Source organism: Grampus griseus (genome assembly GCF_964374135.1).
Source record: "Grampus griseus genome assembly, chromosome: 1".
Classification (NCBI taxonomy): domain Eukaryota; kingdom Metazoa; phylum Chordata; class Mammalia; order Artiodactyla; family Delphinidae; genus Grampus; species Grampus griseus.
This window is the reverse complement of record NC_139017.1, coordinates 175,674,765-175,700,695: the sequence shown is the minus strand read 5'-3', so window position 1 is coordinate 175,700,695 and position 25,931 is coordinate 175,674,765. Positions and strand designations below refer to the sequence as shown.

Genomic DNA, 25,931 nt, shown 5'->3' with positions numbered 1-25,931 from the left:
AACAGGATCAGTCATCGTTAAGATCAAAGATTAAAGATCAGTCATCATTCAGTTCACCCACCCTAAGATCTAAAATGAGAGGCCCTCCATTTATCTGTTGGAAGAGTATTCTTAGGAGCTGCCAGGTGTGAGCAAAATCTACTCTGGGAGGCATGTTCTCTTATGTACAGTTGCATGGATTGCCGCTAGTTAGGAATGGCAGAGGGGCTGGAACTTGTGTGTGTGTGTGTGAGTGTGTGTGTGTGAGTGTGTCCCTCCAGCTCACTCCGGGCAGTCCACTGAAGAGCATGTGGGGTCATACTGTCTGGTACAACTGTGATGCTGCTTTCACTTCTTTTTTTTTTTTTTCTTTCAATAAATGTTTTAAATTTTATTTATTTATTGTTGGCTGTGTTGGGTCTTCATTGCTGCATTCTGGCTTTCTCTGGTTGCAGCAAGCGGGGGCTATTCTTCATTGCCGCTTGCGGACTTCTCATGGTGGTGGCTTCTCTTGTTGCGGAGCATGGGCTCTAGGCTTGCAGGCTTCAGTAGTTGTGGCACGCAGGCTCAGTAGTTGTGGCTCACGGGCTCTAGAGCGTAGGCTCAGTAGTTGTGGCACACGGGCTTAGTTGATCCGCGGCATGTGGGATCTTCCTGGACCAGGGCTCGAACCCGTGTCCCCTGCATTGGCAGGCGGATTCTTAACCACTGCGCCACCAGGGAAGTCCCGCTGCTTTCACTTCTAATCTTAAATTTTGCTAATCATTCACCTCCTTGGCCTTGGTAAAGCCAAACTGTATTTGTTTAGACGGCCTGTGGAATGGCAGCAGAGGCTAAAGCATAGCTCATGATGTTGCTGAATGTTCACCCCTGAAAACCGAGTGAAAGAGACCGCTTGGGTCTTCTAGGTGACTTTGAACAAGAAAATATAATAGCCCCGTCTGTCTAACCCTCCCACTCATTGTCTTACAATTTTGCTCTTAAATTGACGTTTCCTCTGTACCAAGTTGATATTTGTGACCAGCAGTGTTCAAAAATAGCTCCAGGCTATAAATAGAGACAGCCGTAGGAGTGAGGTACACTGCATTCAATTCGTCGGTGTTCAGAAGAATCATTAGAGGGTATATAAAGAGAGAGGGGCGTTGGTGCAATGTCGAATATTGATTCAGGAAGGTCAATATTTGTATTAGGTTGAACGTTGTATCACTGTTTCTCAAGTAAATTTCCCACAGATAGAAGTGTCTTTTTCATGTAGATAAAGTCCTCATCCATGACGATAGTAATGCAGCAGACATCCTTGTCAGGAATCAATTTCTGTACCTGAAAAAAGTGCTTTATTATCTGTTTTACTGTAAGCTATCTGTGGGAGAAACGCTGTCTCTCCCGGGCCTGTTGAATTCCAGCTTCCTCTAACAAAGATACCAGAATTGTATGCTGCTTTCACTGACTCCGCTCTAGACTTATAACATCCCAACCTTGTCTCAGATCTAGACTTGATAAGGAGAAATAAATCTTACCGATTATGTACTCGTAGCTGCGAATAGTTATGAGCATCACCTGCCGGGTACTGTGTCAGCTCTCAACCTACGTTATCACTCGAATCCTCACAGCACCGCCCCTAGTTACTGCCAGGAAACGTGGGTACAGGGAGGTTAGTCACACAACTAGTACGAGGCAGAGCCTGAGTCCAGAACTCACATTCCTCCCACCATACCCAGCTGCCTCTGGCTTCTCCATCTTTGCCCAGTGGGACTTGTGTTGTTCTCATTCCTTACGAGTTATTTCGCTGCCCAGAGTTTACACATCTACTCAGTTCCTTGGCAAGAAAGTGCCAACATTTTACTCCTTAATTACAAAATTCCACTCCAGTCAGCTGGCAGGTCCTTTGCTGGCTGTTCAAATGAAATCTGATCTGTCCAGGTTTTAGAAATTACAGATTCTGAATCTATATCAGAATCTATATCAAAAAGAATGTAGAAGGACAGGGCGTATTCATATATAACTGATTAAACAAATAGAGAAGAACTTGAGAATGCACGTAGTGTCAGAACCAAGAAGTAGCAGAAAAATCTGATTAATTTGGGCAGTCGGTGAAGAGTTTTTTTCTTTCCCCTTTTCTAATTGATCTTAGAATTTTATTTACTTTGAAGTAAGCACTTTTAACACCCACTTCTCGCCTGGTAAGATCAATGTCATAGAAGCAGCAGTCAAGGGGGCTTGTTTCTGTCTCCCTTTGTGCTTGCCCAGTGGAATCGATGGGTTGTACATCTTTTGTGAAGTAGTTAGGACATACATTCCTATGTTAATTATTTATAGTGGTGATAATAAGGGTTAATTTAAGAAAGGCAAAAACATTCCTTCTAGACTGTTTCGTAGTGCTCTGTGAAAAAAGCTATAAGAATTATAAGGAACTACTTCCTGCAGGAATGGAAATGAGTGAAGTGAGAGTTATCTTTGTAATAAATATAACAAAGGAATTATTCTGCGGAAACGTTTTCTGATTGTTTCCTAGGAAGTTGAGGACTAGAAAGAAGTTTTTCTTTCGTTTATTGGGTTCTTCTTCGCACTGCTCAGATATTTCAGTGAAGGAGATCAAATCTTGCAAGTCCTGAGCCTATGTGAACAGAGAAAGAGAAAACTAGCAAATAGGGGAAAACATTGACCTTTCCCCTCTTATTTCTGCTGACCATCACTATTTGGAGATGAAGCAACAGAGATGGTCGAAAGGAAATCTTTCTGCCATGTCTGTCCCCCAAACCCTCCAGTGATTTCCCTTCTCCCACAGAGTAAGACCCAAAGCCTCTCACCCTGGCCTGCAAGACAGTGCATCCCACATGTACACACACACACACACTCACATTCACACTCACACACTCTTCCTGCCCCTTTCTGTCACCCATACTCTGCCTTTCTTTTCCTTCATAGCACTTAAAGCACTTCTATACTATTTTTGTTTTTAATTGTCTTCTCTCTGTAATGTAGTTGGCATATAACAAGGTCTTTATCTGTTTGATTCAGTGTACTGTCCCCAGGACCTTCGACAGTGCAGACATTTGTTCAGGGAATTTACATGGCTTGACCCTGCCCAGCTCTGCCTTTGCCTTGCATCTAGAAAATATACCATTCCAAAGTCTGCATCTAAAAAAGTAATAAAATAGGGTGATTATTCCCATAATAGAAGAACGGAAACTGCGATGGAATCCTTTTAAGAAACAAGTTTTCTTGGTACATTTAAAATGGGACTCAATTTGCACAGATCTGATGCATGTATAAATCCCCAGAAATATTTTCATTGTGTTTTCAGAAGGATTCAGCTGTATTTCCAATATGTGAAGTAATTAAATTATTCAGTTGGATTGTTGATGTCGTTATCAGAAAATGGTTCACATGTTCTCCCAAGGGAGGTATAATTTTATAGATAGATACTCTTAGGACTTAAACATGACATATTTCCAGTGTCACATTCCATGTTACGGTTGTAAAAGCATCATGAATTTCATAACAACTTCTTCAGGAAAAAAATGAAATACTATTTTAAAACAGTTAAAAATGTCCATTGATAGCATAAATTTAATGCATATAAACTGTACACCCCTTGCTCCTTCAGTATCACATTCAAAATTTGAGTTCAGCTCTTTGAGTTCAAACCTAGAGATCCTTATAAACCGGTTCTGACCACTGACAATCATGCGCATCCCTGGCGACGCTGGCCGCTTTGCATACCTGTGCTCATGGCCTACTTCGGCACCCTTAGGACTGCTCTTGTAATTTGGAAGCATGTTGACGAACACTAGGGTTTATTCTATGTTTTCTGTTTAGTTAAACTTACGTTTCTTTTCTTTCTTTCTTTCTCTTCTCTTGAAAGTCACTTGGAAGTGTTGTTTGGTCCCTGACAGATGATCACAGCATACATCAACGTCTTTTATCTTTGAAACTTCTCTTACACATTCTGAGTGTCTCTCATTGCCTTGCCTGGCGGTCTCGTACACACCCTGTCATTTTTCATGCCTTTGCGAAATGTTCGTGAAGGCATTTCGGTTGACTTTGAGGTGTTCAGATCTAAGTTAAAATGAAAGGGGACATTTTGGCTGAGAATGGAACCCAGTGTCAGTGCATCAGCAGCCACCAGCTAAGCGCGTTGACTTCCCACAGTCGTTCACAGGCACAGCATCAGACTGACTCCTTGCAACTGGCAAGGACCTATTGGCATCAAATATCAGATGCTTTCCATTCCAGAGGTGTAAAAATGTGAGAAAGATGGGGCTTATTATCAAGGAAATGTATAGTTTAAATACTTCATTTTAAACACGAGGAAGATCTATTTTCAGTGTCATCTGTGAGAGCTTTTCAAAGGGACTTTAACCTTAACTGTGTATAGTTATAAGCCTGTGTTAGCAAATTTCATCTTTGGGAAGTGCAGTGAATATAGTCCCTGAGTCACTAACCTCAGATGGAAGAGGGAGGGATAGCAGATAGCTTGAGAGCGGGATCGTGGCAGGTAAAGCCAAATATCTTTCTCCCCTGTCTCCTTCTGGGGATTCACCACACTACTTATATTTATGGGTGGGTTTTTCGGTTTTGTTCTTATGTTTTGTTTTTTTTTTTCCTTTGCTTCATTACAGTCCTCATCTTTCTGTTGTCAGGTCAACTAACAGATAACAGATCTTACCATACCATGAACTGTAGTCCAAAATTTAAGTGGTGTGAAGACACAAGAATTGTTTTTGGTTTTTTGAGGTGTCCCACCCTGGGCTGCCCATCTTTGTCTCTGGTGAGGCACTTTGTGGGTGGCTCCATTATCTGCCCAGTCAGGAGGGCGTTGGCTGCCTTGTGCTTTTTTTTTTTTTTTTTAATATATTTATTTATTTTGGGCTGTGTTGGGTCTTCGTTTCTGTGCGAGGGCTTTCTCTAGTTGTGGCAAGCAGGGGCCACTCTTCATCGCGGTGCGTGGGCCTCTCATTGTTGCGGCCTGTCTTGTTGCGGAGCACAGGCTCCAGACGCGCAGGCTCAGTAGTTGTGGCCCACGGGCCTAGTTGCTGCGCGGCATGTGGGATCTTCCCAGACCAGGGCTCGAACCCGTGTCCCCTGCATTAGCAGGCAGATTCTCAACCACTGCGCCACCAGGGAAGCCGTGCCTTGTGCCTTTGACTGCTTCTCAGCCTCCCCTCCTCCCTTCCCTTCTGTCAGACCTATGTAGTAAGTAAGTTGTAAGAATTCAGGTTTACGAGACTCTGGCCTGAGAGCCTTGGATTTAAAGCCTTGCTATTGTTTTCATCTTTTTAAATTGAAATACTCTAATATCATACTTTCATTCCAAGGTCAATTATGTGTATTCTTCTAAAATTCTAAGGTCAGTTATGTATATATTCCAAAATTACTTTTGTGTATCTATGCATCTGTCTGCATAACGTATCATTAATATCTTAATTCTTCTTTTAGTTTCTAGCTCCTCTCTGCCCCAGGCTGAAGTAGGGATGGGTATCTCAAGTTCCTGATATTCTTCCCCGCCTTTATCATCTTTCACATGTAAATTTTTTTTTTTTTTGCTAAGTTTATATTTTTTCATTTGTCTTCATTTCATAATTCCTGACCTCTTCCTATGCCATGATTAATCTTTTTGTATCTTTTATGTCTTATCAAATTTGTGAGTTAAACACCAGATTTGGTATTTGACCTATTGATGGTTAATCTAAACTTTGATTTCCTAACACCTAACCCTTGTGATAATGGTCTCAGGGAATAGTTGTTACTAATAATAACAGTGCCTCACGTTGTATCCTGCTTATATTTTACAAAGCACCTCCACATGATTTTATTGAACCCTCACTGCAGATGAGATGAAGTTCTGGGTTCAGGTAACAAGTAAGCAGTAGGGATGGGAATAGAACGCAAGTTTGGATACTCCTAGTGCAAGGTTTTTGTTTTGTTTTCACTATACTACTTTGTCCCTTTTGCCAAACATTTTGGAAAATTTGTGTTTGTAACATATTTTTCGTGTCTCCTTCTAACTGAACGGTTTTCCTAAGCCCTGGTCCTGTTGCCGAATGCTGGATGAAGGCTTTTAAGATCTGTGCTAGAAGTTAGGAAGAGGGATGTTTTGTTAGTCCCTTGTAACTTCCCTCCTAAAGACTTCGATTACGTAATAGCGTAGGTTGGCTTTAACCTCCAAGCCTGCCTAATTGCAGCTGGCCAGTTGGATTTACATACGTGTGGTATCCCTTCAAATGCCCAGTGCTCAGTAGCAATTCTTAGAGTCCTCCTGGTTTTGTAAGGCGCTGTTCCCAAGAAGATAAGACGTTGGGTTTCTGGACAGACTTTCTTCTTAGGTCAATAAAATGTTTACTAAAAATTGCTATTGTTGGACTTGGAGCAGGTGAAACAAGCAGTCTGCTCCAGCCTCGGCTGCATGGGTGTCTGTGCTTTGTTCTGGGCGTGGGGACCCTAACGGGCTTTCTGCAGAAGTGCGAACTCTATCAAACGTGATTTATTGAGAACAGGTAAAAATCATCCATTCTTCTTTTCTCCAAAGTTTTGGAGCCTCTGGTGGGGCAAGTACTTGGGATTCCTACAGCGACCATTTCACCATTGAGACGTGCAAAGAGACAGATATGCTGAACTACCTCATCGAGTGTTTTGACCGAGTTGGAATAGAGGAAAAAAAAGCACCGAAGGTAACATGAAATGGATTCTTTTTTTTTTTTTTTTTCTTCAGTACATGGGCCTCTCACTGCTGTGGCCTCTCCCGTTTGTGGAGCACAGGCTCCAGACACGCAGGCTCAGCGGCCATGGCTCACGGGCCCAGCCGCTCCACGGCACGTGGGATCCTCCTGGACCGGGGCACGAACCCGTGTCCCCTGCATCGGCAGGCGGACTCTCAACCACTGCGCCACCAGGGAAGCCCGAAATGGATTCATTTTAAAACCCCCACAAAAACCTGGTTATGTGGTGGATAAATAATTGGTTTTTGACCCTCTAATGAGCATTCACTCATGTATTCAATCAGTAAAGTGGTTATTGAGCATCTACTATGGGTCAGGCACTGTGTTAGAAGCTGGGGGTGGATCAGTGAACCAGACAGACGAGAATCCCAGTCCTCATGGAACTCACATCCTAGTAGAGGGAAGAAGTGACAGGGCCAAGTGCCACTGCCACCAGCGACTTACACGGCCCTGATGATTTCTCTCCTAGTCTGTCGTAATCATAATAACCAACATTTATGGAGCGCCTAGACTGCCAGACACTTGGCTAGGTCTCATTCTCACAGTTGTTCATTAGTCCAGTGTGGTCCTGTGTGGTATAAGTATTATTTTTTTCCGTTGTGTTAATAAGCAAATGAACCTCAGAGAGATCAAGTACATACTAACCTCGGTCTTTCCTAAAAGCCAAGTGGCGTAAAGTGAACTTTCAAAAAGCGAGGGATACCTGTAATTGTCCAGAATCACATAAATAATAAATTGCAAAACTGGGTTTAAACTCAGCAAGCTGCACTTTTTCTTCTATTTCATGCTGAGTTACTTTATTATTATCACATTTCATTCCTATTTCATTTTTTTTTTTAAGTTTTTATTGGAGTATAGTTGATTTACAATGTTGTGTTAGTTTCAGGTACACAGCAAAGTGAATCAGTTATACATATACAAATATCCACTCTTTTTTTTTTTTAAGATTCTTTTCCCATACAGGCCGTTGCAGAGTACTAAGTAGAGTTCCCCTGTGCTATTCAGTAGGTCCTTATTAGTTATCTATTGTATATATAGTAGTGTGTATATGTCAATCCCAATCTCCCAATTTATCCCCACCACCCCAATTTCATTTTCTAGTTCTGGTTTTCTATTGGAAACTAATCCGGTTGTCAACCTGTTAGCTTCATATTTGTGAAGGGCTTCTTGGGGTTTGCTGCACTTAAGCTTAGCAAAATCAAAGAGAGTGGGCGTATCTCTGAAATCCCCACGTGGTCACCTGAAGCTTCTGCTTCTCTCTTCTCTAATTGTAGATTTTAGCGGAGACATTATACTTGGATGATACAGTTACTCTAGTTTGTTCATCATCGGTAAAGGAAGAGAAAAGGGTGCCATTTCTTGCAGATTGATCTCTTCTGACTCTTGTCAGTTTTCAACTGTATGGGATTATTTTGTTTGTCTTTGTAGACCTAACCTCTACCTTTCTTTGCAGATGTGCAGCCAGCCAGCAGTCAGCCAGCTTCTGAGCAACATCCGCTCACAGTGCATATCCCATACTGCATTGGTACTACAAGGGTCCCTCACACAACCAAGGTATGAAAAACCAATATGTGCTTGCTGTTAGCAGGGAGAGGGCCCTCTCCATCAGGCCGCCCAGCCATTCTGCACCACGTTGGATAACTCACTTCCTTACCCATGAAATGAGTGGTTGACTAGATGGTTTCTGAGGTCCCTTTCTTTCTCTAAAATACTATGAAAATAAAACACTCTGTGTGGTTTATTGAGATAGACTGTGGTTGAAATATGTTGACTTCAGGGCAGCAAATTAGTAATTCAGTTTAAAAGCAGCTGCTTGAAAGCAGTATAGATACTTGAAAAAAATGTGTAGATCATCACTGGCCATGTATCGTATAATCAATTTCTATTACTCAATAATAAAGAATAGTGGTGGAATAGGTGACATGGGAATCACCCGAAGTGTACTACATTATTAATTTTTGTTCAGAGGGTCCCATAAAGGTTTCAGGTTTAATAAAAGAGTATTTCTGTATTTCATTTCTCTTGTGAAAAAACATCTAAAGGAAAAATGACAAAGTTCAAGATTTATTCATTCTGGATGATCTTACCATAACCATTTTTGAAATTTGTCAGGAAAAAAAAAAAGGAAAATGATGCACATGTACTAAAACTTACACACTGTTCCATGGTTAAAATTAATAAGAGCTTAAAAACGTCTTCAGCCACTGCTAATCTTTTCTTCCCCCATTGGATGAGGCATAAATAAATAAGTAAAAGAGACATATAATACTTTGGTTTTTCTAATGCTTTATTTTTCAAGGGCTATATGGAGGCAAAGATGGATCCTTTCAAACCTTCTATGGTTTCTCACTGAACAGCCCCCAAAGTGATTATCTTAACAATGAGAAAGGTGATCTTTTGCCTAAAACGATTGACTGTTGTGTGGATTATTTGGGAAATTTGAAGCTTGACCTGTGATTGTCAGCTACATGACATTCTGTATGTTCTGTTGTTACACGGTGACAAGTTGATTCATCAGAGCCCTTGACTTTCGTGGGTCTGCAGGTCCCTGCAGCAGCCGTCCTTCCTGGTGCCGTACATGCTGTGTAGGAATCTCCCATACGGCTTTATTCAAGAACTGGTGAGAACCACTCACCAGGATGAAGAAGTGTTCAAGCAGGTAAGGTTTTGTGCGTTTGCTACTGAAACTGCTGGATTAGGAGCTTCCCTGCCGAGCTAGATTTCTAAAGACACCGTATATTGAAAACTTTGGTTCCTGAATTTGAACATGCGCATGTCATTTGCTCAGAGAGAGCTCCCCGAGATTCCTGTCCTGAGGAAATCAGATTGACAGCTGCATTGTTCAAATCATGTGTACATTTCAACTAATCAGTCAAGCATCAGGTATTTTAAACATGGTCTGTGCTAAATGTTTTGGGATAGTAGAAGAAATATAAGGCCCTGTCTTTGATTTTAAGAAGCTCTTAACACACTACCAAGAGGTAGCATAAGACGTGATATACATTTGCCAGATAAGTAGTGTTGAAAATTAGTTCTCTGAGTTTACAAAAAGGAGATTAATAAATCAAAGACCAAATTAGCTCAGCTGCAGTTTGCAGGTCACATAAAACCATTGTCTTCTCACCACTAGACCGGGAATGAAGTCTCAGATCTTACTGATTACTTCATTCATTAAGTATCCATACATTTTTGATATCCCATTGTGTAAAGGCAAGTGAAAATGCAGATATGTAATATTTAATAATAAAGCTTAATAATAATAATAACAACTAAAAAAGTTAGTCTTAAAGATTTCTTCCAAGGTAAAACCTTGGCATGAATTTTGATTACTGTTCTGTGGCCTGTGTTGTAAAGTAAGCACTTTGCCACAACAACTTTAACACAGCTGTTTCCCATGATGAAAGGATGCTAATGACATTTTCTTACAATTTGTTGTATGATAATCTCTTTTTCTGTTTCTAGAAAGAATAATAGAGGCAATAGCTACAAATGATATGATTTCTTTTAATCTGTTTTTTTAAAAACTCTGTTTGTTTTTTTATTTATGGCTGCTTTGGGTCTTCGTTGCTACGCACGGACTTTCTCTAATTTTGGCGAGCGGGGCTACTCTTCATTGCGGTGCGCAGGCTTCTCATTGCAGTGGCTTCTTTTGTTGCGGAGCATTGGCTCTAGGCATGCGGGCTTCAGTAGTTGCAGCACACGGGCTTCAATAGTTGCAGTGCATGGGCTCTAGAGTGCAGTCTCAGTAGTTGTGGCGCATGGGCTTAGTTGCTCTGCGGCATGTGAGATCTTCCTGGACCAGGGCTCGAACCCGTGTCCCCTGCATTGGCAGGCAGATTCTTAACCACTGCGCCACCAGGGAGATCCCTAATCTGTTTTTATACCTAATACTATTTTTAACTGTTCATATTGAGGCCTTTGAATTCTCAGAAACTGTGTTTTCAGCAGTTTTCAAAATATTAGTGAAAGAAGCATCCAGGAGTGAAAATCCCAGTCAGTGTTGTGTATTCTGTATTTGGAATTTATCAACTGCTCATCTTAGATGATGGTCTTACTGACTTATAGGAATATTTTAGGCATTATAGTGAGCTTTTCTTCTCTAGAAAATTAAGTGAACTCTGATGAAAATATATAACTGTCTTGTAAGGTTTAAGTGATACATTATATTATATGTGTAATATACATAAAGTAGAATACTTCTACTCAAAAAGACATCACTTGAGGAACCAGAGTAGCTTTACCTGTATGAAAGCCTGGAGATCAGCTAAAAAAGTATGTTATGCCTATTTTATTCATAAAGAAACTTACATAGAGGCTATGAAATGACCTCTATGTGTGTTTTTTTGTTTTTATATTTTAAATTTATTTATTTCACCTTATTTATTTTTTGGCTGCGTTAGGTCTTCGTTGCTGTGCGTGGGCTTTCTCTAGTTGCTGCCAGTGGGAGCTACTCTTCGTTGTGGTGCGCGGGCTTCTCTGCGGTGGCTTCTCTTGTTGTGGAGCATGGGCTTTAGGCACACGGGCTTCAGTAGTTGTGGAGCACAGGCTTCAGTAGTTGTGGTGCACGGGCTTTGGTGCTCCACAGCATGTGGGATCCTCCCGGACCAGGGCTCGAACCTGTGTCCGCTGCGTTGTCAGGCGGACTCCGAACCACTGCGCCACCAGGGAAGCCCTATCTGTTTTTTAATCACAGAATTCTGATCCCTTGTCTTTTCTTACGTGTCACCATGTTTCCTCAAGAGAAATGATGAGTGCAGTGGAGTTGCTGAACTGAAAAACAGCATTTTACCTTTTGTCTTAATAATGTGGCAGATTTGAATGATTAAACCTTTTGAGAGAAATTTCAGTCTTCCTTTAATTAAAGTTTGAGATGTTCATAGATAAATAAACAGCAATAAATAGTAGTTAGAATTTAGAATTGGAGATGAACACTTGGAGCATTTTTTATCGGTGCTGGGAGGTATTTATTTGAAAATAAAATTATTTTAAAAACGTGTAAGTCACACAAACAGTATAATGTTCGATATTTGAAAAGTATTACGTTTAGTAATATTTTGTCTGCTTATTATAATTTAAACCCTACTTGCAAAAGAGGATAACTCTAAAGAAGTTTTACTTTATAGCGTTCCTGAAAAAAATGCTTAAGAGATTTTTCTAGATGATCAATTGTGAAATTTATCTTTTGGTGATTCTGGAACTACTGTTTTTCCCTCGATTGCAGTTTGGGCATTTCCCACCCCTACACCTAAGCATCTCCTCTCCATTTTTAGCTAGCTTACGAAAGCACATTACTTCTACCCTGATTGCTTGGGTTGCGAGAACTAGAAGGATCTCTTCAAGAGCTGTGTTGCTATCTCAAGACACTCTAATACACTTTGTAATGCAGGGCACCTTTTTAATACTGTGCTCCTTAAATGACAAAGGTGTTCCATACAATGGGATGAAATTAGTAGGAAAGAGAATTTTTCAGGTTTTCTAGTAGCTTTTTAGAACACTCCCTTTTTCAACTTGTTGGCATTCAGACTGTCAGCTGTTGTTTACAACATTCTCAGCTTAATGTTATTAGTCTTGAATCCCAACCAACTCCCTAAATGTGCTGCTCAGTGAGTACACTGTGAAATTTAAACATGAGCTGTGCTGAGCAGATTCTGCAGTGTTCCTGTGCCCTGATATTAATGGTGAGCTTGTAAACGAAAATTTGAGTGCCCTTAGGCCCTGACATCAGGTTGTTGTACTAATCACAGCACATATGGAGGTAAGTCATCCTGATGAAGTTTTCTTTTTCAGTTTCCACATTTACCAGCCATCTCTTTGTTCTACATAATTCAAGTTAAGATACTACTAATATCCGTTATTGGTCTATTTTTTTTGTTCTCTTCGAAGTAAACGAGGAAAGATGGAAAGAATTAAAGGTGTAGGTGTAGGGGTGGCAACAAAAAATTTCTTAAAACGTTAATAGAATTGAGCAGATATTGGAACATTTAGTCCAATTTCTTTACAGGTTATAGGTGCTTGGTAATCAGAAACATACTCGTTGCTGTGATATGCAGGTTAGCGTAATTTATTTGATTAGAGCAAGGAGCCCGGGAGAGTCCTGCAGCAGGCTCCGCATCTGTGAGTTTCTGTTGAATCACGGGGAGTCTTGTCAGAGTTTTAGGGTTCACCAAAACCTATTACTTCTGGAGAATTCAGCTGCCTTACTTTACGGTCAGCCTTGTGAAAGGACAAAGCAACACCCTGTGGCTGGATTCTAGGCTCCTGTGTATGCAAAACAGCTTTTCCTTGGGCAAGCAGTGCAAATGCCTGGACTTTGCACATTTGGCACTTTATTTGACATGCCTCCTGTTCTTAAATTTTCTGTAACTTATATTTCTGATTTTTTTTTCTTGTAGATCTTTATCCCCATTTTACAAGGCCTGGCTCTCGCTGCCAAAGAGTGCTCCCTCGACAGCGACTACTTTAAATACCCCCTCATGGTAAAACTTTATTCTTTTCCTTGTAACACATTCAGCAGATGTTTTTCTTCCAGATGATTTTAACATACACTTTTCTTTCAGGTCCATGATCAACCTTGTTTTCAAACTTAAAACATGAAATCATTGTGTTGGCCATGCAGAGTGTTTGGTGTGCAGTGAGATGCATCAGTGAAGACAGTTAGCAGCGCGGTACATATTTCACCATCCGAGCCTTAGACAGGAGTCAGTGATACAGTCATTAAAATGTACTTTGCCTTATTCTATAGCTTATGAAAACAATAATCATTGGTGGTCTCCTTCTTGATTGTCCTAGCAATGAGCATACCATATTTGGGGTGAAATTTTGTTAATTTAAAACAAAACAAAACAAAAAAAAGAACTGTGACAGATGCAAATAAAGAAGGCAGAGTTAGATTAAGAAAAGGAATACAATTTTGTCTTTACATAGTGACTTTGCACAGAAAATTGCACAGTGCTTTTCTTGTTCATCTTCCCCGTTTCCTGAGGCTGTACACTTCACTTCAGGCTTTACTTGGAAAACACAAATTTGCTCAGCTCCTCCAGGCACTTTGAGGAAGCATAAATTGTGAACAGAACTATTGGCTAGATTCTCACCAAGGGTCTTCAGAGTTGTGAAAATATTGGAACCAGAAAGAAAATAAGAGGCTGTTTTCTTCTCTGACCTTGCTTCTTTAAAATTTTGGGAGAAAAATACTTTGAAGTATTACTGAATATTTTTCATTCTAAAAGTATGAAGGAAAAGTATCAAAACATGAAATTAGTTGACTCTGTATAAACACGACCTTGTGTAAATTGAAGCCTTGGTTAAATTGATGTTTTGCTGCCCATGTTCCTTTTACTCATTCTGCTAACTTGATTCCATCTTACCATTAATTCACTGCTTCCTGAGCGCCTCAAGTGTGACACACACAGAGGACCCAGGAGCTCATGAGATAAGGTGCCTCTCCTCAAGGCAAAAATCAAGACCACAACGATACAGTCAGATAATTACAATCAGTGCAAACACAGAGGTGTACTTATCTGTTTCAGAAAATCAAAACTGAGCTAAAAGGCTAAATATTAAAGTTAAACATTAAAACATTAATTAATGTTTTAAACATTAAAGCCAGTTAAATAGAAGGTGAAGCAGGAAGTCTTAGTTTTAAAAATAATTTTGAATGAATTTATGTCGGGGTTCTTCCTAGTGCACATGTTATTCCCATTCCTAATGAAATTCTATTAATCCTTGTACATTGTTCTGTCTTTGGCACATAAAAAGAAGTGGAAAAATCTGATTATTTGAGTTCAGTGATGAAATCTCTTAGTGTACATTAATTATCACTGTATTATATAAATATTCCCTCCTGGAATTGTTGGCTTTTCTCTTGTGGTTTGAATTAGCTTGATGATTCAGTAAGGAGCTTTTAGTGTCAGATATCAACAAAGTGTTCTTCTGGGTCAAAAGACAAAGGCCTCCATTATGATAGACAATAGTTTTATTTTGTACCATTATTGATGCTTGTGCAGCAAAGGGAGTGCACTGAGAGAAAGGGCAATAATTTAAGGCAGGAAGCGGAAGACCGTTGGAGCTAAAATCAGAAAGAAGCATGATTATCCTCTAGGCCAGTGGATCCCAACTTTGCCATACCTTGGAATCACCTGGGGATCTGTAGAAAGTACCTCTGCCTGGCTCTCCAAAGCTGTGACTTAATTCGTTGAGGATGTGGTGAGGGCGTGGCCTGGCATGGGGCTTTCAGAGGCTGCCCAGGTGATCCTAATGTGCAGCTGAGTTTGGGAGCCCTGGTGCTGAGCAGGGAGAATGTTTCCTTCTCAGTGGCTCTCTGAGCCTCAGCGGCTTCTCAGTTGTGTCAGTGCCTGAATGCATGGACTCAAAAGCTTCCAGCAGCTGTTTTAGTAACTCCCATAGCAACATCCAAATCACAGAGGAAATTAAATTCACTGTTAAAATAGTGCTTGACTGTATTACCATGGCCATGGTAAACGCTTTTTATGTGCCTAAGAACTATATTTCCTGATTGTCTTAACTCGAGAACGATTGGAGCGCCGATGGAAAACTTTGAGGTTCTCAAAAAACCAGGGATCTTGAAACCAAGGAATACTTTTAAATATATTTTGAATTTGGTTGCTTATTAAATTTTAATTATTTATAGTCCTGTTTGATACTGGCGAGACTAGCCATCTCAAGTTTATGAAGCATATCTTTCTGGTATAGAAAGATGTTAAATGAAAAAATCATTTATTGTAAGAATACACTCATTTACCTCTGTGTGTATATGTACAAAAATATGTCTAGAAAGCTCTTGGGCAAAATATCAATAGAGGTTAATGAGGGTGAAGTTTATGAGCGACTTGTAGTTTCATTTTATATTTCTGTTTTATCGGAAGTTTTTTACAACGCACATGTACTAGTTTATTCATCAGAAAAGCAGTGAAGCTATTTGTGCTTTGTTGGGAATGCATACCTGTTTATAGCAGCATTAAAGCTATGTCTTGATGTTACCCATGGTGGTCAGTTTAGGATGAAATACATTTAAATGACCCTTTCTGATCTTGTTTCTAGGCTTTAGGTGAGCTCTGTGAAACCAAGTTTGGAAAGACACACCCTGTGTGCAATTTGGTAAGTGCCACCCTAATGGACTTGCACATTTTCAGTGAACGTGTAACACAGAAGATATTCCTTAAGTAACAGTATCTGAAAAATGTCTCTTGGAGGACGTTGAGATGCAGATGTGAGTAATACATGTGGGTGGCTCTCAACTGTTACATTGTTGCCACCTGCGTTATTTCCGGGAATGACATTATTCACTTCTCTTTTGTGATTTTCGGGAGATAAGTATTGTACAGCTAGTACAACAGGTCCTATTGGAAACGTTTCCTTGAGTCCTTTGGTGGTATAGGAATACTTCATTTGCGTGATATCAAATATTATCATGAAACATGGAAATTAAAAGTATATCTTGTAAAAATGTAGCGGACCTGGAATGCTTTCCTTCATCTGAAATGAGAAAAAGTGGACAGGCGTCCTGACATATTTGTGACCTTGTGTTTTTGGATGTTAAGTGTCAGCCATTTTGCTGGTGGCTAAGAACCAGCTGAACAGGTCACCTGCCGAGAATTCTTTTTGTCTCATTTTTACATCACTTGCTGATTTAGCAGCTTGACTTGCCTCTTCTGTTTTTTCCTAGGTTGCTTCTTTGCCTTTGTGGTTGCCTAAATCATTAAGCCCTGGCTCTGGGCGGGAGCTGCAGAGACTCTCGTACTTGGGGGCTTTCTTTAGCTTCTCAGTCTTTGCAGAAGATGATGTAAGTACAGCGGCACTTTGCTGCTCTTATGTTCAGATTCTTCCCCAAATGTATATTATACGTTGAATTTTTGCTTTCTCTTTCCAGGCAAAAGTGGTTGAAAAATATTTCTCAGGGCCTGCCATTACCCTGGAAAACACTCGTGTGGTGAGCCAATCACTGCAGCATTACTTGGAGCTGGGAAGGGTAGGTGTTGAGAAAATGAATCCAAAGGATGAATGTGTTTTCAGTTCTGAAAGTTAAAAGCAGCACAATTATAGGCTCATTATAGTGTGATTAAGGTAATTGGGCCCCTGTCCTGGAAAGGAAATAGCAAAGGCTATTTTATTAAAACTATAACTACTCCCCTCTTCCACGCCACATTCTGCTTTCATGCTGATCATCTTGATACAGTTGAATACGGACTTTTCTTCTATCCTTGTAGTCAGGTTCTTCTAAAATGAGTGGACGTGGGAGAGGAGAAAAAGTGGGAAGGAGTTTAGCTTTTCGTAAAGTCAAAAAGGAATAATTTCTTAAACAAAGTTTTAATTTTTTTCTTCCCTTATAAAATAAATTTCAGCAAGAGCTTTTCAAGATTCTGCATAGTATTTTGTTAAACGGAGAAACCCGGGAGGCTGCTCTTGGTTACATGGCAGCTGTCGTCAATGCCAATATGAAGAAAGCACAGATGCAGGTAGGGTTCCTGAAGACTGCTTTCGCTTATGCATTAAATTCATTCACCTAAGTCCTATTTATTCAGAACCTACCAGACATTGTGCTAGGAAACGGAGATACAGTGTTGAACAAGATAGACAAGCTTCCTGCCTTTGTGGAGCTTATGTTCTATAGGGTAGATGAGTAGACGGGTAAATGTTTAATTCTAGAATCGATGAAGCCAGTGGAGCAAGGTAGAGGACTTGAAAGTAACCATGGAGGCACCAGAAGGAAGGCATGGGAGTGTCCAAGGAGGAGACATTTGATCAGAGGCCTGACTGATAAGAAAGAGCCAGCCATCACAAGGCTGAGAAAAGAACTTTCTAGATACGTGTGAAACACGAAGGTGGGAGTGAACCAGCTTTGGAACGAGCCCCACGTGCAGGCTTTCATGGCTGGAGGATAGTGAACAGGAAGGAAACCGGCGGGTCATGGGCTGGAGGGGTGGGCAGAGGCTCCATCAGGTTGAGCTGATGTTGTAAGAAGTGTCATGAGGAGCCACTGGAGGGTTTTCGGGAAGGAAATCACCAAGTCTGCTGTGTGGAGGATGGGCTAATGGGAGGAGGGGGTACAGGAGCCAACCCGAGGAGACCAGGTACAAGGTGCGGTGTTCCTGATGAGGGAGGCTGGTGGCTGGGACCACTTCACCGGCATGGAAAAGTTAAAAGGGCATCCTTGCTATATTATTATTATTAATAAATTTATTTATTTTTGGCTGCATTGGGTCTTTGTTGCTGCACGTGGGCTTTTCTCTAGTTGCGGTGAGCGGGCGCTGCTCTTCCTTGCGGTGCGCGGGCTTCTCATTGCGGTGGCTTCTCTTGTTGCGGAGCACGGCCTCCAGGCGTGTGGGCTCAGTAGTTGTGACACACGGGCTTAGTTACTCCACGGCATGTGGGATCTTCCCGGACCAGGACTCAAACCCGTGTCCCCTGCATTGGCACGCGGATTCTCAACCACTGCGCCACCAGGGAAGCTCCCTTGCTATGTTATTACTGAGCGATGTGACATTTCTACTCAGAAGAAAAAGCAGAGAGAAGAGCACGGACGTGGTACTAGACTGCCTGGATTTCCAACTGGGGTTCCACTGTTTGCCGGCAGTAGGACGTAGACAGTTGCTTCTCTGTGCCTCCATTTCCTTGTTGCCAAGTGGGGATAATAATAGTACCTGACTCGTGGACTTAGTGTATGTAAAGCTGTTAGAATCATGCCCAGTACGTGGTGAGCACTCCACCGATGTTAACTATCTTTATTAGAATTATGGTCTCTTTTTTTTGGCTGTGCCACACGGTTTGCAGGATCCCCAACCAGGGATTGAACCCAGGCCCTGGGCAGTGAAAGCACGGCGTCCCAACCACTGGACCTCCAGGGAATTCCCAGAATTGTTGTATTCTTAGAGCAGGATTATGCTATCGCTGTCAGCCAGAGAAGCTGTTAGTCAAGTGGTAACTGTGAAACGAGTTGTTCCGATGCTTCTGAGGGGAAATAAAGAAGAGAAAGGAAATAGCATTTATTGCATTTCTGCTTACTGATTTTGAGGATCTTAGGCAAATCACTTAAATTCCCTGAGCCTTAGTTTCCTCCTCTGTAAAACGTGAACAACAGTGTCGTTCAATTCTAAGGGCTGTTGTGGAGATTCAGTGAGAGAAAACCCTTCACGTATGGTTAACACTCAACAAATCGCACCTGCCAGTAGAGTGACGATGGTGGTGCTATAGGTGTCCCCTCGCTGACTTCAGGATGAAAGTTTGCTCTCCTTTCTGTACGCTTGTGCCAAAATTTCTGTTCAGATCATGATTTTGAATACTTTTCTCTTTCACAGACGGATGATAGATTGGTATCTACGGACGGATTGATGCTGAATTTCCTTTGGGTGCTGCAGCAGCTAAGCACAAAGATCAAGTTAGAGACGGTCGACCCCACGTACATATTCCACCCGAGGTGTCGGATTACTCTTCCCAGCGATGAGACGAGAGTGAATGCAACGATGGAGGACGTGAATGACTGGCTGACTGAACTTTGTGAGTGACATGTTCATTAGGTCGTTAAAAGCTGCCCTTCTTTTATTATTTTTTTTTGGTTGCCCCACGTGGCACGTGGGATCTTAGTTCCCAGACCAGGGATCGAACCCACGCCCCCTGCATCGGAAGCATGGAGTTGTAACCACTGGACCACCAGGGAAGCAGTTCTTCTATTTTCTTTTAATTACAAAAAGTAGAGTAGATACGCATTCTAACAGAAGGACCCATTTGGACTCAGCATCATCCCACAGTGTGAATCTGACACCAGCTACAGCGTCCCTGTCTGTCACCTCCCAGCGTCCCACCCCCATCCCTGGGGCTCCCTCTTGCCCTGTTCCTGTTCTCCATCATCAGTGCCAGTTTTCATTGACTCCTCTCCCCCTAAAGCTGCTACATCAGACTGTTATGGGATTATCAGGAGGAGAACTTTAATAAACATCTTAATAGCAACGCTACTGTCTTACTCGTTAAATATAAGGAGACTGAGGCTCCAGAAAGTGCTCAGCTCACCTAGCCTGTCAATCAGCGAGTTGCACCTGCGGCTCAGGTGTGCTGAGCCGAGCCCAGGGCTCTGTCTGCTCCACCACACTCCCTGATCTGGGTCCATCCTTCCCGGTGTTTAGTTCGGTTCCACTTTTTCTTACTTGGCAGTAGTGAGGGAAGCAACCTAATTCTTTAGGGAATTTCTGTTCCTCTCAGGCGACCTGATTTCTGATAAGCCAGGCTCCAGAATTAGGATCTGGGCTCCTGGGGCCAGGCCAGCCAGGGTTGGGGGTAGTTAGAGGGTTTGTGGAGAAGGTCAAGGGGGTCCCCTAAAGAACAGGCTGCCCAGAGGATGGCTGGAGCTAAGGAAGACGCTTTCTGAGGAAGGGCCCTTCCAGAGGGAGGGCCTGTAGGAGAGGAAGAAGAGAGCCTACCCTGCTTGACCACAGCTGCTTTCCCGGCTAAACGCAGTCGTGACAGAGAGGTAGAGGGACAGAGGGAGAGAATGCAAAGGAGTATAGATGGAGAAGGCAGAAAAGAAGGAAAGACACAGGCAAAGGGAAGCTTGTGACGAATAAAATGTATCTGAGAGACCGGTGATCAGGAAAACAGAAAAGTAGAAATCCAAGAGAAATGGGTACATATTTTATGTTGCAAAATACTGGGTTTGAAAGTGATTCCTGAGTGAAGGAAAATAATGACTTTCTGGGCTTCCCTGGTGGCTCAGTGGTTGAGAGCCCGCCTGCCGATGCAGGGGGCACAGGTTTGTACCCCGGTCCAGGAACATCCCATATGCCGCGGAGCGGCTGGGCCCGTGAGCCATGGCCGCTGAGCCTGTGCGTCCGGAGCCTGTGCTCCGCAACGGGAGAGGCCACGACGGTGAGAGGCCCGCGTACCGCAAAAAAAAAAAAAAAAAGACTTTTCTGCTTTTCCATTTCTTTGTTTTGTTACAATCCCTGAGAATCTGTCAGTACTGGGAATGCTATTCATTCACCCAAGTGAGCCACATCCAGCTTATGTGGAGGGGTGGTTCTCGGCTGCACCAGGTGAGAAGTTAGAGTTTACAGAGTCTAGGAAAAATAGAAAAATTTATTTTGTTTGGATGCTAATGACTCCTCACAAATTGTTACTACCTCTCTAGAAATACATTTATGAGCTAGAGATATGCAATAAAAATTAATACAATAAAAAAAGAAGTTCTCTTTTGGATTAGCCAACATCAAATAGATACGTAGAACAAATGGGAGGAAATGTGGTGTTCTGGGTTTAAATATGTATGTGTATACAATAGAAATGATAGCAATGACTTAGTTATTATGTAGGTTTTATATATGCCAGTTAAAATTCTCATGAAATCTCTCACAGATCTTGATGAATTGATGGAATAAAAATACGAATATTTTGAAGGTGTTATGATTATGGATCTTTTTCTCTATATTATAAAGCATGTTATTAAAGCAACTATACTTCAATTTAAAAAATTTTAAGGGGTTTCCCTGGTGGCGCAGTGGTTGAGAATCTGCCTGCTAATGCAGGGGACACGGGTTCGAGCCCTGGTCTGGGAGGATCCCACATGCCGCGGAGCAACTAGGCCCGTGAGCCACAACTACTGAGCCTGCGCGTCTGGAGCCTGTGCTCCGCAACAAGAGAGGCCGCGATAGTGAGAGGCCCGTGCACCGCGATGACGAGTGGCCCCCGCTTGCCACAACTAGAGAAAGCCCTCGCACAGAAACGAAGACCCAACACAGCAAAAATAAATTAATTAATTAACTCCTAAAAAAAAATTTTTTTAAACATGTTACTTAATGACAAACATAAAAACCATATGACATTTAGTTTTAAACATTATAAAATTATTCATGGAGTAATGTAGAGCTTCCACCCTTCCCTGGCACGAAAAAGCCGAACAGAGGATTTGACCCAGCCATAAAAGAGAGAGAAATTTTTAATGATTTAAGAAATGGAAAATATCATCAGAGATTATATATATATATATCTTAATATATAAACATACTTTTTATAGAGGGAGAGAAAATGAATATGTAAAATAAAAGAATGGGAGAAAATATGTGTCACATAATTGATAAAATCATATTCAAAATGCAGAACTGTTAAAAATGTGTAAGACCAAAACTAAATTCTACCAAGAAACAGTTGTCTTTCGCTTGGGGGAACAATATAAGCAGTATATGTCAAATAAAATACACTTGTAGGGGAAATATACATATTTGTAGGAATTAGGTACAAATGGAAAGAAATTCAAATTAACGTTCTATAACTACAAATTATTCAAAAACAGAGTGATAAGGTAGAATATAAGTTTGTAAATAAATAGATGGCATTTTATCAATTAATTTAGTCTATCTAAAGTGAATTCTGGTGATTCATAACAAAAATCTGTAATACTGTCTTTCTCAATAATTCCACTTCCCAGAATATGCTCCCAAAGCTGGCAACAGAGAGGGGGTGAGGGAGTAACTTGTTATACATAGATCCTCCCAGCACTGTTTCTAATAGAGGAAAATTAGAAACAACAAATATGTCCAACAGTAGGGAAATGGCTATGGAATCTGTAGCTTATTTACATAATCTAATACCATTTTGAGGTTTAACAATGATGTTTGAATAGTAGAAATGATTCTATAAAATACACCAGGAAGACACATCACCGAAGATTGTTGGTGTACATTTGTATAAACATTTAATTAGATGGGGCAGAGTACCTGATCACACATGGAGCTCAGAGGAAGTCTGTTTTTCTTATAACATTACCTAAGCCTAATTTTTTTAATATAAATTTATTTATTTATTTTGGCTGCTTTGGGTCTTCGCTGTTGCGCGTGGGCTTTCTCTAGTTGCAGCAAGCGGGGGCTACTCTTCGTTGCAGTGTGCGGGCTTCTCACTGCAGTGGCTTCTCTTGTTGCAGAGCATGGGCCCTAGGCGCGCAGGCTTCAGTAGTTGGGGCACGTGGGCTCAGTAGTTGTGGCTTGCGGTGTCTAGAGTACAGGCTCAGTAGTTGTGGCACACGAGCTTAGTTGCTCCTCAGCATGTGGGATCTTCCTGGACCAGGGATCAAACCCGTGTCCCCTGCCTTGGCAGGCGGATTCTTAACCACTGTACCACCAGGGAAGTCCCATTAATTCTAATTTTTTAAAAGTGTCCTTGGGGGCTTCCCTAGTGGCACAGTGGTTGAGAGTCCGCCTGCCGATGCAGGGGACGTGGGTTCATGCCCCAGTCCGGGAAGATCCCACATGCCGTGGAGCGGCTGGGCCTGTGAGCCATGGCCACGGAGCCTGCACATCCAGAGCCTGTGCTCCGCAACAGGAGAGGCCACAACAGTGAGAGGCCTGAGTACCACAAAAAAAAAAAAAAAAGTGTCCTTAAACTTCTTGAAAATACAAGTGTAATTTTGTCTTCTTAATTGTGCTTTTCCTCTGATATAGTCATGTGATAGATTTTATTTCGGGGATTTTGTTCTTTTTCCTAGATGGAGATCAATCTCCGTTTTCTGAGCCGAAATTCCCTACGGAATGCTTCTTCCTTACCCTGCACGCCCACCATCTCTCAATTCTGCCGGGTTGCCGACGCTACATCCGCAGACTCCGGGCCATACGGGAGCTCAACAGGTATGTACATGATGCCATGTCCTGAGGTTGCCTGAGTCACCACTTGTTCTCACAAGCAGGCAGTTCCCTTGTGACCAGTAGATTTGAATGTGACGGGTACATAGGGTACTGCCAGTAGATTTGAATGTGAGGGGTACATAGGGTACTGCCTCTGCTCCTACATCCATGTTCCTTGATTGGCCAGAGTTCTTTACATGGTGAAGTGACCCAAACTTTGATTTCTAGAGTTCTCAACACTTGGTATGTGGTTGAGACTTCCATTAACTTTTTCCACTGGGCACCGTAATATCAGGAGGCACTTTAAAGGATTTCTTGGGTTCCAGACATACCCCTCTTTCCCTGGACTGTGAAACAGTAACTCTGATTTCCCTTAATAAACAAGGTCATTTACTCCCACCAACATGTAATTCACTTTTTTTGCACATTGTCCTGTGGCATAAGAAGTCTAAAAGGGCCAGATAGTAGCCTCAGTTTCCTATTCATTAGCACCATTGTTGTTTTTCTTAATCTAAGCATTTCTCCCCATGTACCAGCACCTGCAAACAAAGGTCACAGGAATAGGAGGCAAACATTTTTTTGAACAGGTCATCTGCAATAATAATGGAGTAGCCACTTAACACCATTTGGTCCAGGAGTGGTGTAGTCTGAGTATGATAGAAAATGTGTCATATCTATATCTACCTTGAATTAAAATAGAATCAAATCACTTAATAATTGTAATAACTGCCTGGTAGATTTGTTAATATTTTTTTTTCTACATGTAATCATGTTGTCTGTAAATGATGACAGTTTTCTTTCTTTCTCATAATTTTCTTTTTTCTTTTTCTTATTTTTCTAATTTTAATTATGCTTTATTATTTGACCTACATGCTATTTATGATTGTATTGATTAATTTTAAATTCTTTTCCTTTTTTTTTTTTTTTTTTAGACCCCACATTTGTTTATTTATTTATTTTTTTTGGCTGTGTTGGGTCTTCATTTCTGTGCGAGGGCTTTCCCTAGTTGTGGCAAGCAGGGGCCACTCTTCATCGCGGTGCAAGGGCCTCTCACTATCGCGGCCTCTCTTGTTGCGGAGCACAGGCTCCAGACGCGCAGGCTCAGTAGCTGTGGCTCACGGGCCCAGTTGCTCCGCGGCGTGTGGGATCTTCCCAGACCAGGGCTCGAATCCGTGTCCCCTGCATTAGCAGGCAGATTCTCAACCACTGCGCCACCAGGGAAGCCCTCATAATTTTCTTTTTCATGCCTTACTGCCCTGGCTACAATTTCTACTACAGTCTTGAGTAGAAGTATTGATAACTTTATTAAAATTTCTTTCTTATTTCAGTTAATGGGGGGAAGTTTTTTAGACATCCTCTATTATCAGATTAAGGAAATTTCCTTTTAGGTGATTATTTTCTACAAGTTTTTTGTTCTCAACAGGAATTGAACTTTATTAAAATCTTTTTCCATCTCTGTTGAGGAGATCAGATTTTTTTCCCCTTTATTCTATTAATATGGTTGAATTACATCAACTGGCTTTCTGATATCAAACCAATCTTACATTCTTTTTTAATTATTATTATTATTTTATTTATTTTATTCTTGACTGTGTTGGGTCTTAGTTGTGGCACGTGGGATCTTTGTTGAGGCATGCAGGATCTTTTGTTGCAGTTCCTGGGCTTTCCTCTAGTTGTGGCGTGTAGATTTTCTCTCTGTAGTTGTGGCGCGCAGGCTCCAGAGTGTGTGAGCTCTCTAGTTCAGGCATGCAGGCTCAGTAGTTGTAGCACGCAGGCTTAGTTGCCCCATGGCATGTGGGATCTTAGTTCCCTGACCAAGGATCGAACCCGTGTCCCCTGCATTGGAAGGTGGATTCTTTACCACTGGACCACGAGGGAAGTTCCCTTATATTCTTGAAATAAACTCAATTCTATATTATTGCTTTTAAATCTCATTGGATATTCAATTTGCTAATATTCTGTTTCGGAGTTTTGAGTCTATATTCAAAAGAAAGATTGACCTATGATTTTCATTTCTTGTTAAGTCCTTCTCAAATTTTGTTATCAACATTATTCTTGCCACATAGAATCAGTTGTGGAGTGTTCCCTCTTTTTATATTTTTTGAGGAGTTTATTGTGTAAGAATTATTTTATTTCTTCCTTAAATGTTTGGAAACATTGATGAAGTTGTCTGGGCTTAGAGTTTTCTATGTGGGAAGTTTTTTAAATTATGTATTTTATTGTTAATAGATATCGGCCTGTTTAGATTTTCATTTCATCTTGTGCCAGTTTTCCCGTGGTATGTAAAGTTTCAAAACTTTTCGGTATAAAGTTGTTCATAGTATCCTCTTTTTATCACTTTTGTGTCTGTAGGGCCTTTATTATTTCCTTTTAGTTTAATTTGCTTTTTGTTGATGTTTCTATTGCTTTTTGAGGTTGATATTTAAATCATTCATTTTCAGCCCTTTTCAGCCCTATATATGCATTTAAGGCTGTTTAGTTTCCCTCTAAGTATGGCTTTAGCTGCATCCCTCATTTTTAGTAGGTCATCTTTTTTACTGAGGTATAATAGACATATAACATTATGTTGGTTTCAGGTATACAACATAATGATTTGATGTTTGCATATATTGCAAAA

General features: G+C 41.2%; 1 protein-coding gene across 1 annotated transcript in view; it reads left to right on the top strand.

Annotated features, from left to right (window-relative positions):
• The window catches only part of UBE4B (ubiquitination factor E4B), a 111,298-nt gene that overhangs the window by 47,643 nt on the left and 37,724 nt on the right, over nucleotides 1-25,931 (top strand). Inside the window, exons 9-18 of the mRNA XM_082679355.1 lie at nucleotides 6,509-6,650; nucleotides 8,152-8,252; nucleotides 9,243-9,357; nucleotides 13,091-13,174; nucleotides 15,756-15,812; nucleotides 16,381-16,497; nucleotides 16,585-16,683; nucleotides 17,057-17,170; nucleotides 19,010-19,208; nucleotides 23,179-23,317. Coding sequence (XP_082535481.1) covers nucleotides 6,509-6,650; nucleotides 8,152-8,252; nucleotides 9,243-9,357; nucleotides 13,091-13,174; nucleotides 15,756-15,812; nucleotides 16,381-16,497; nucleotides 16,585-16,683; nucleotides 17,057-17,170; nucleotides 19,010-19,208; nucleotides 23,179-23,317 — 1,167 coding nt within the window. The remainder of the gene's footprint in view (nucleotides 1-6,508; nucleotides 6,651-8,151; nucleotides 8,253-9,242; nucleotides 9,358-13,090; nucleotides 13,175-15,755; nucleotides 15,813-16,380; nucleotides 16,498-16,584; nucleotides 16,684-17,056; nucleotides 17,171-19,009; nucleotides 19,209-23,178; nucleotides 23,318-25,931) is intronic.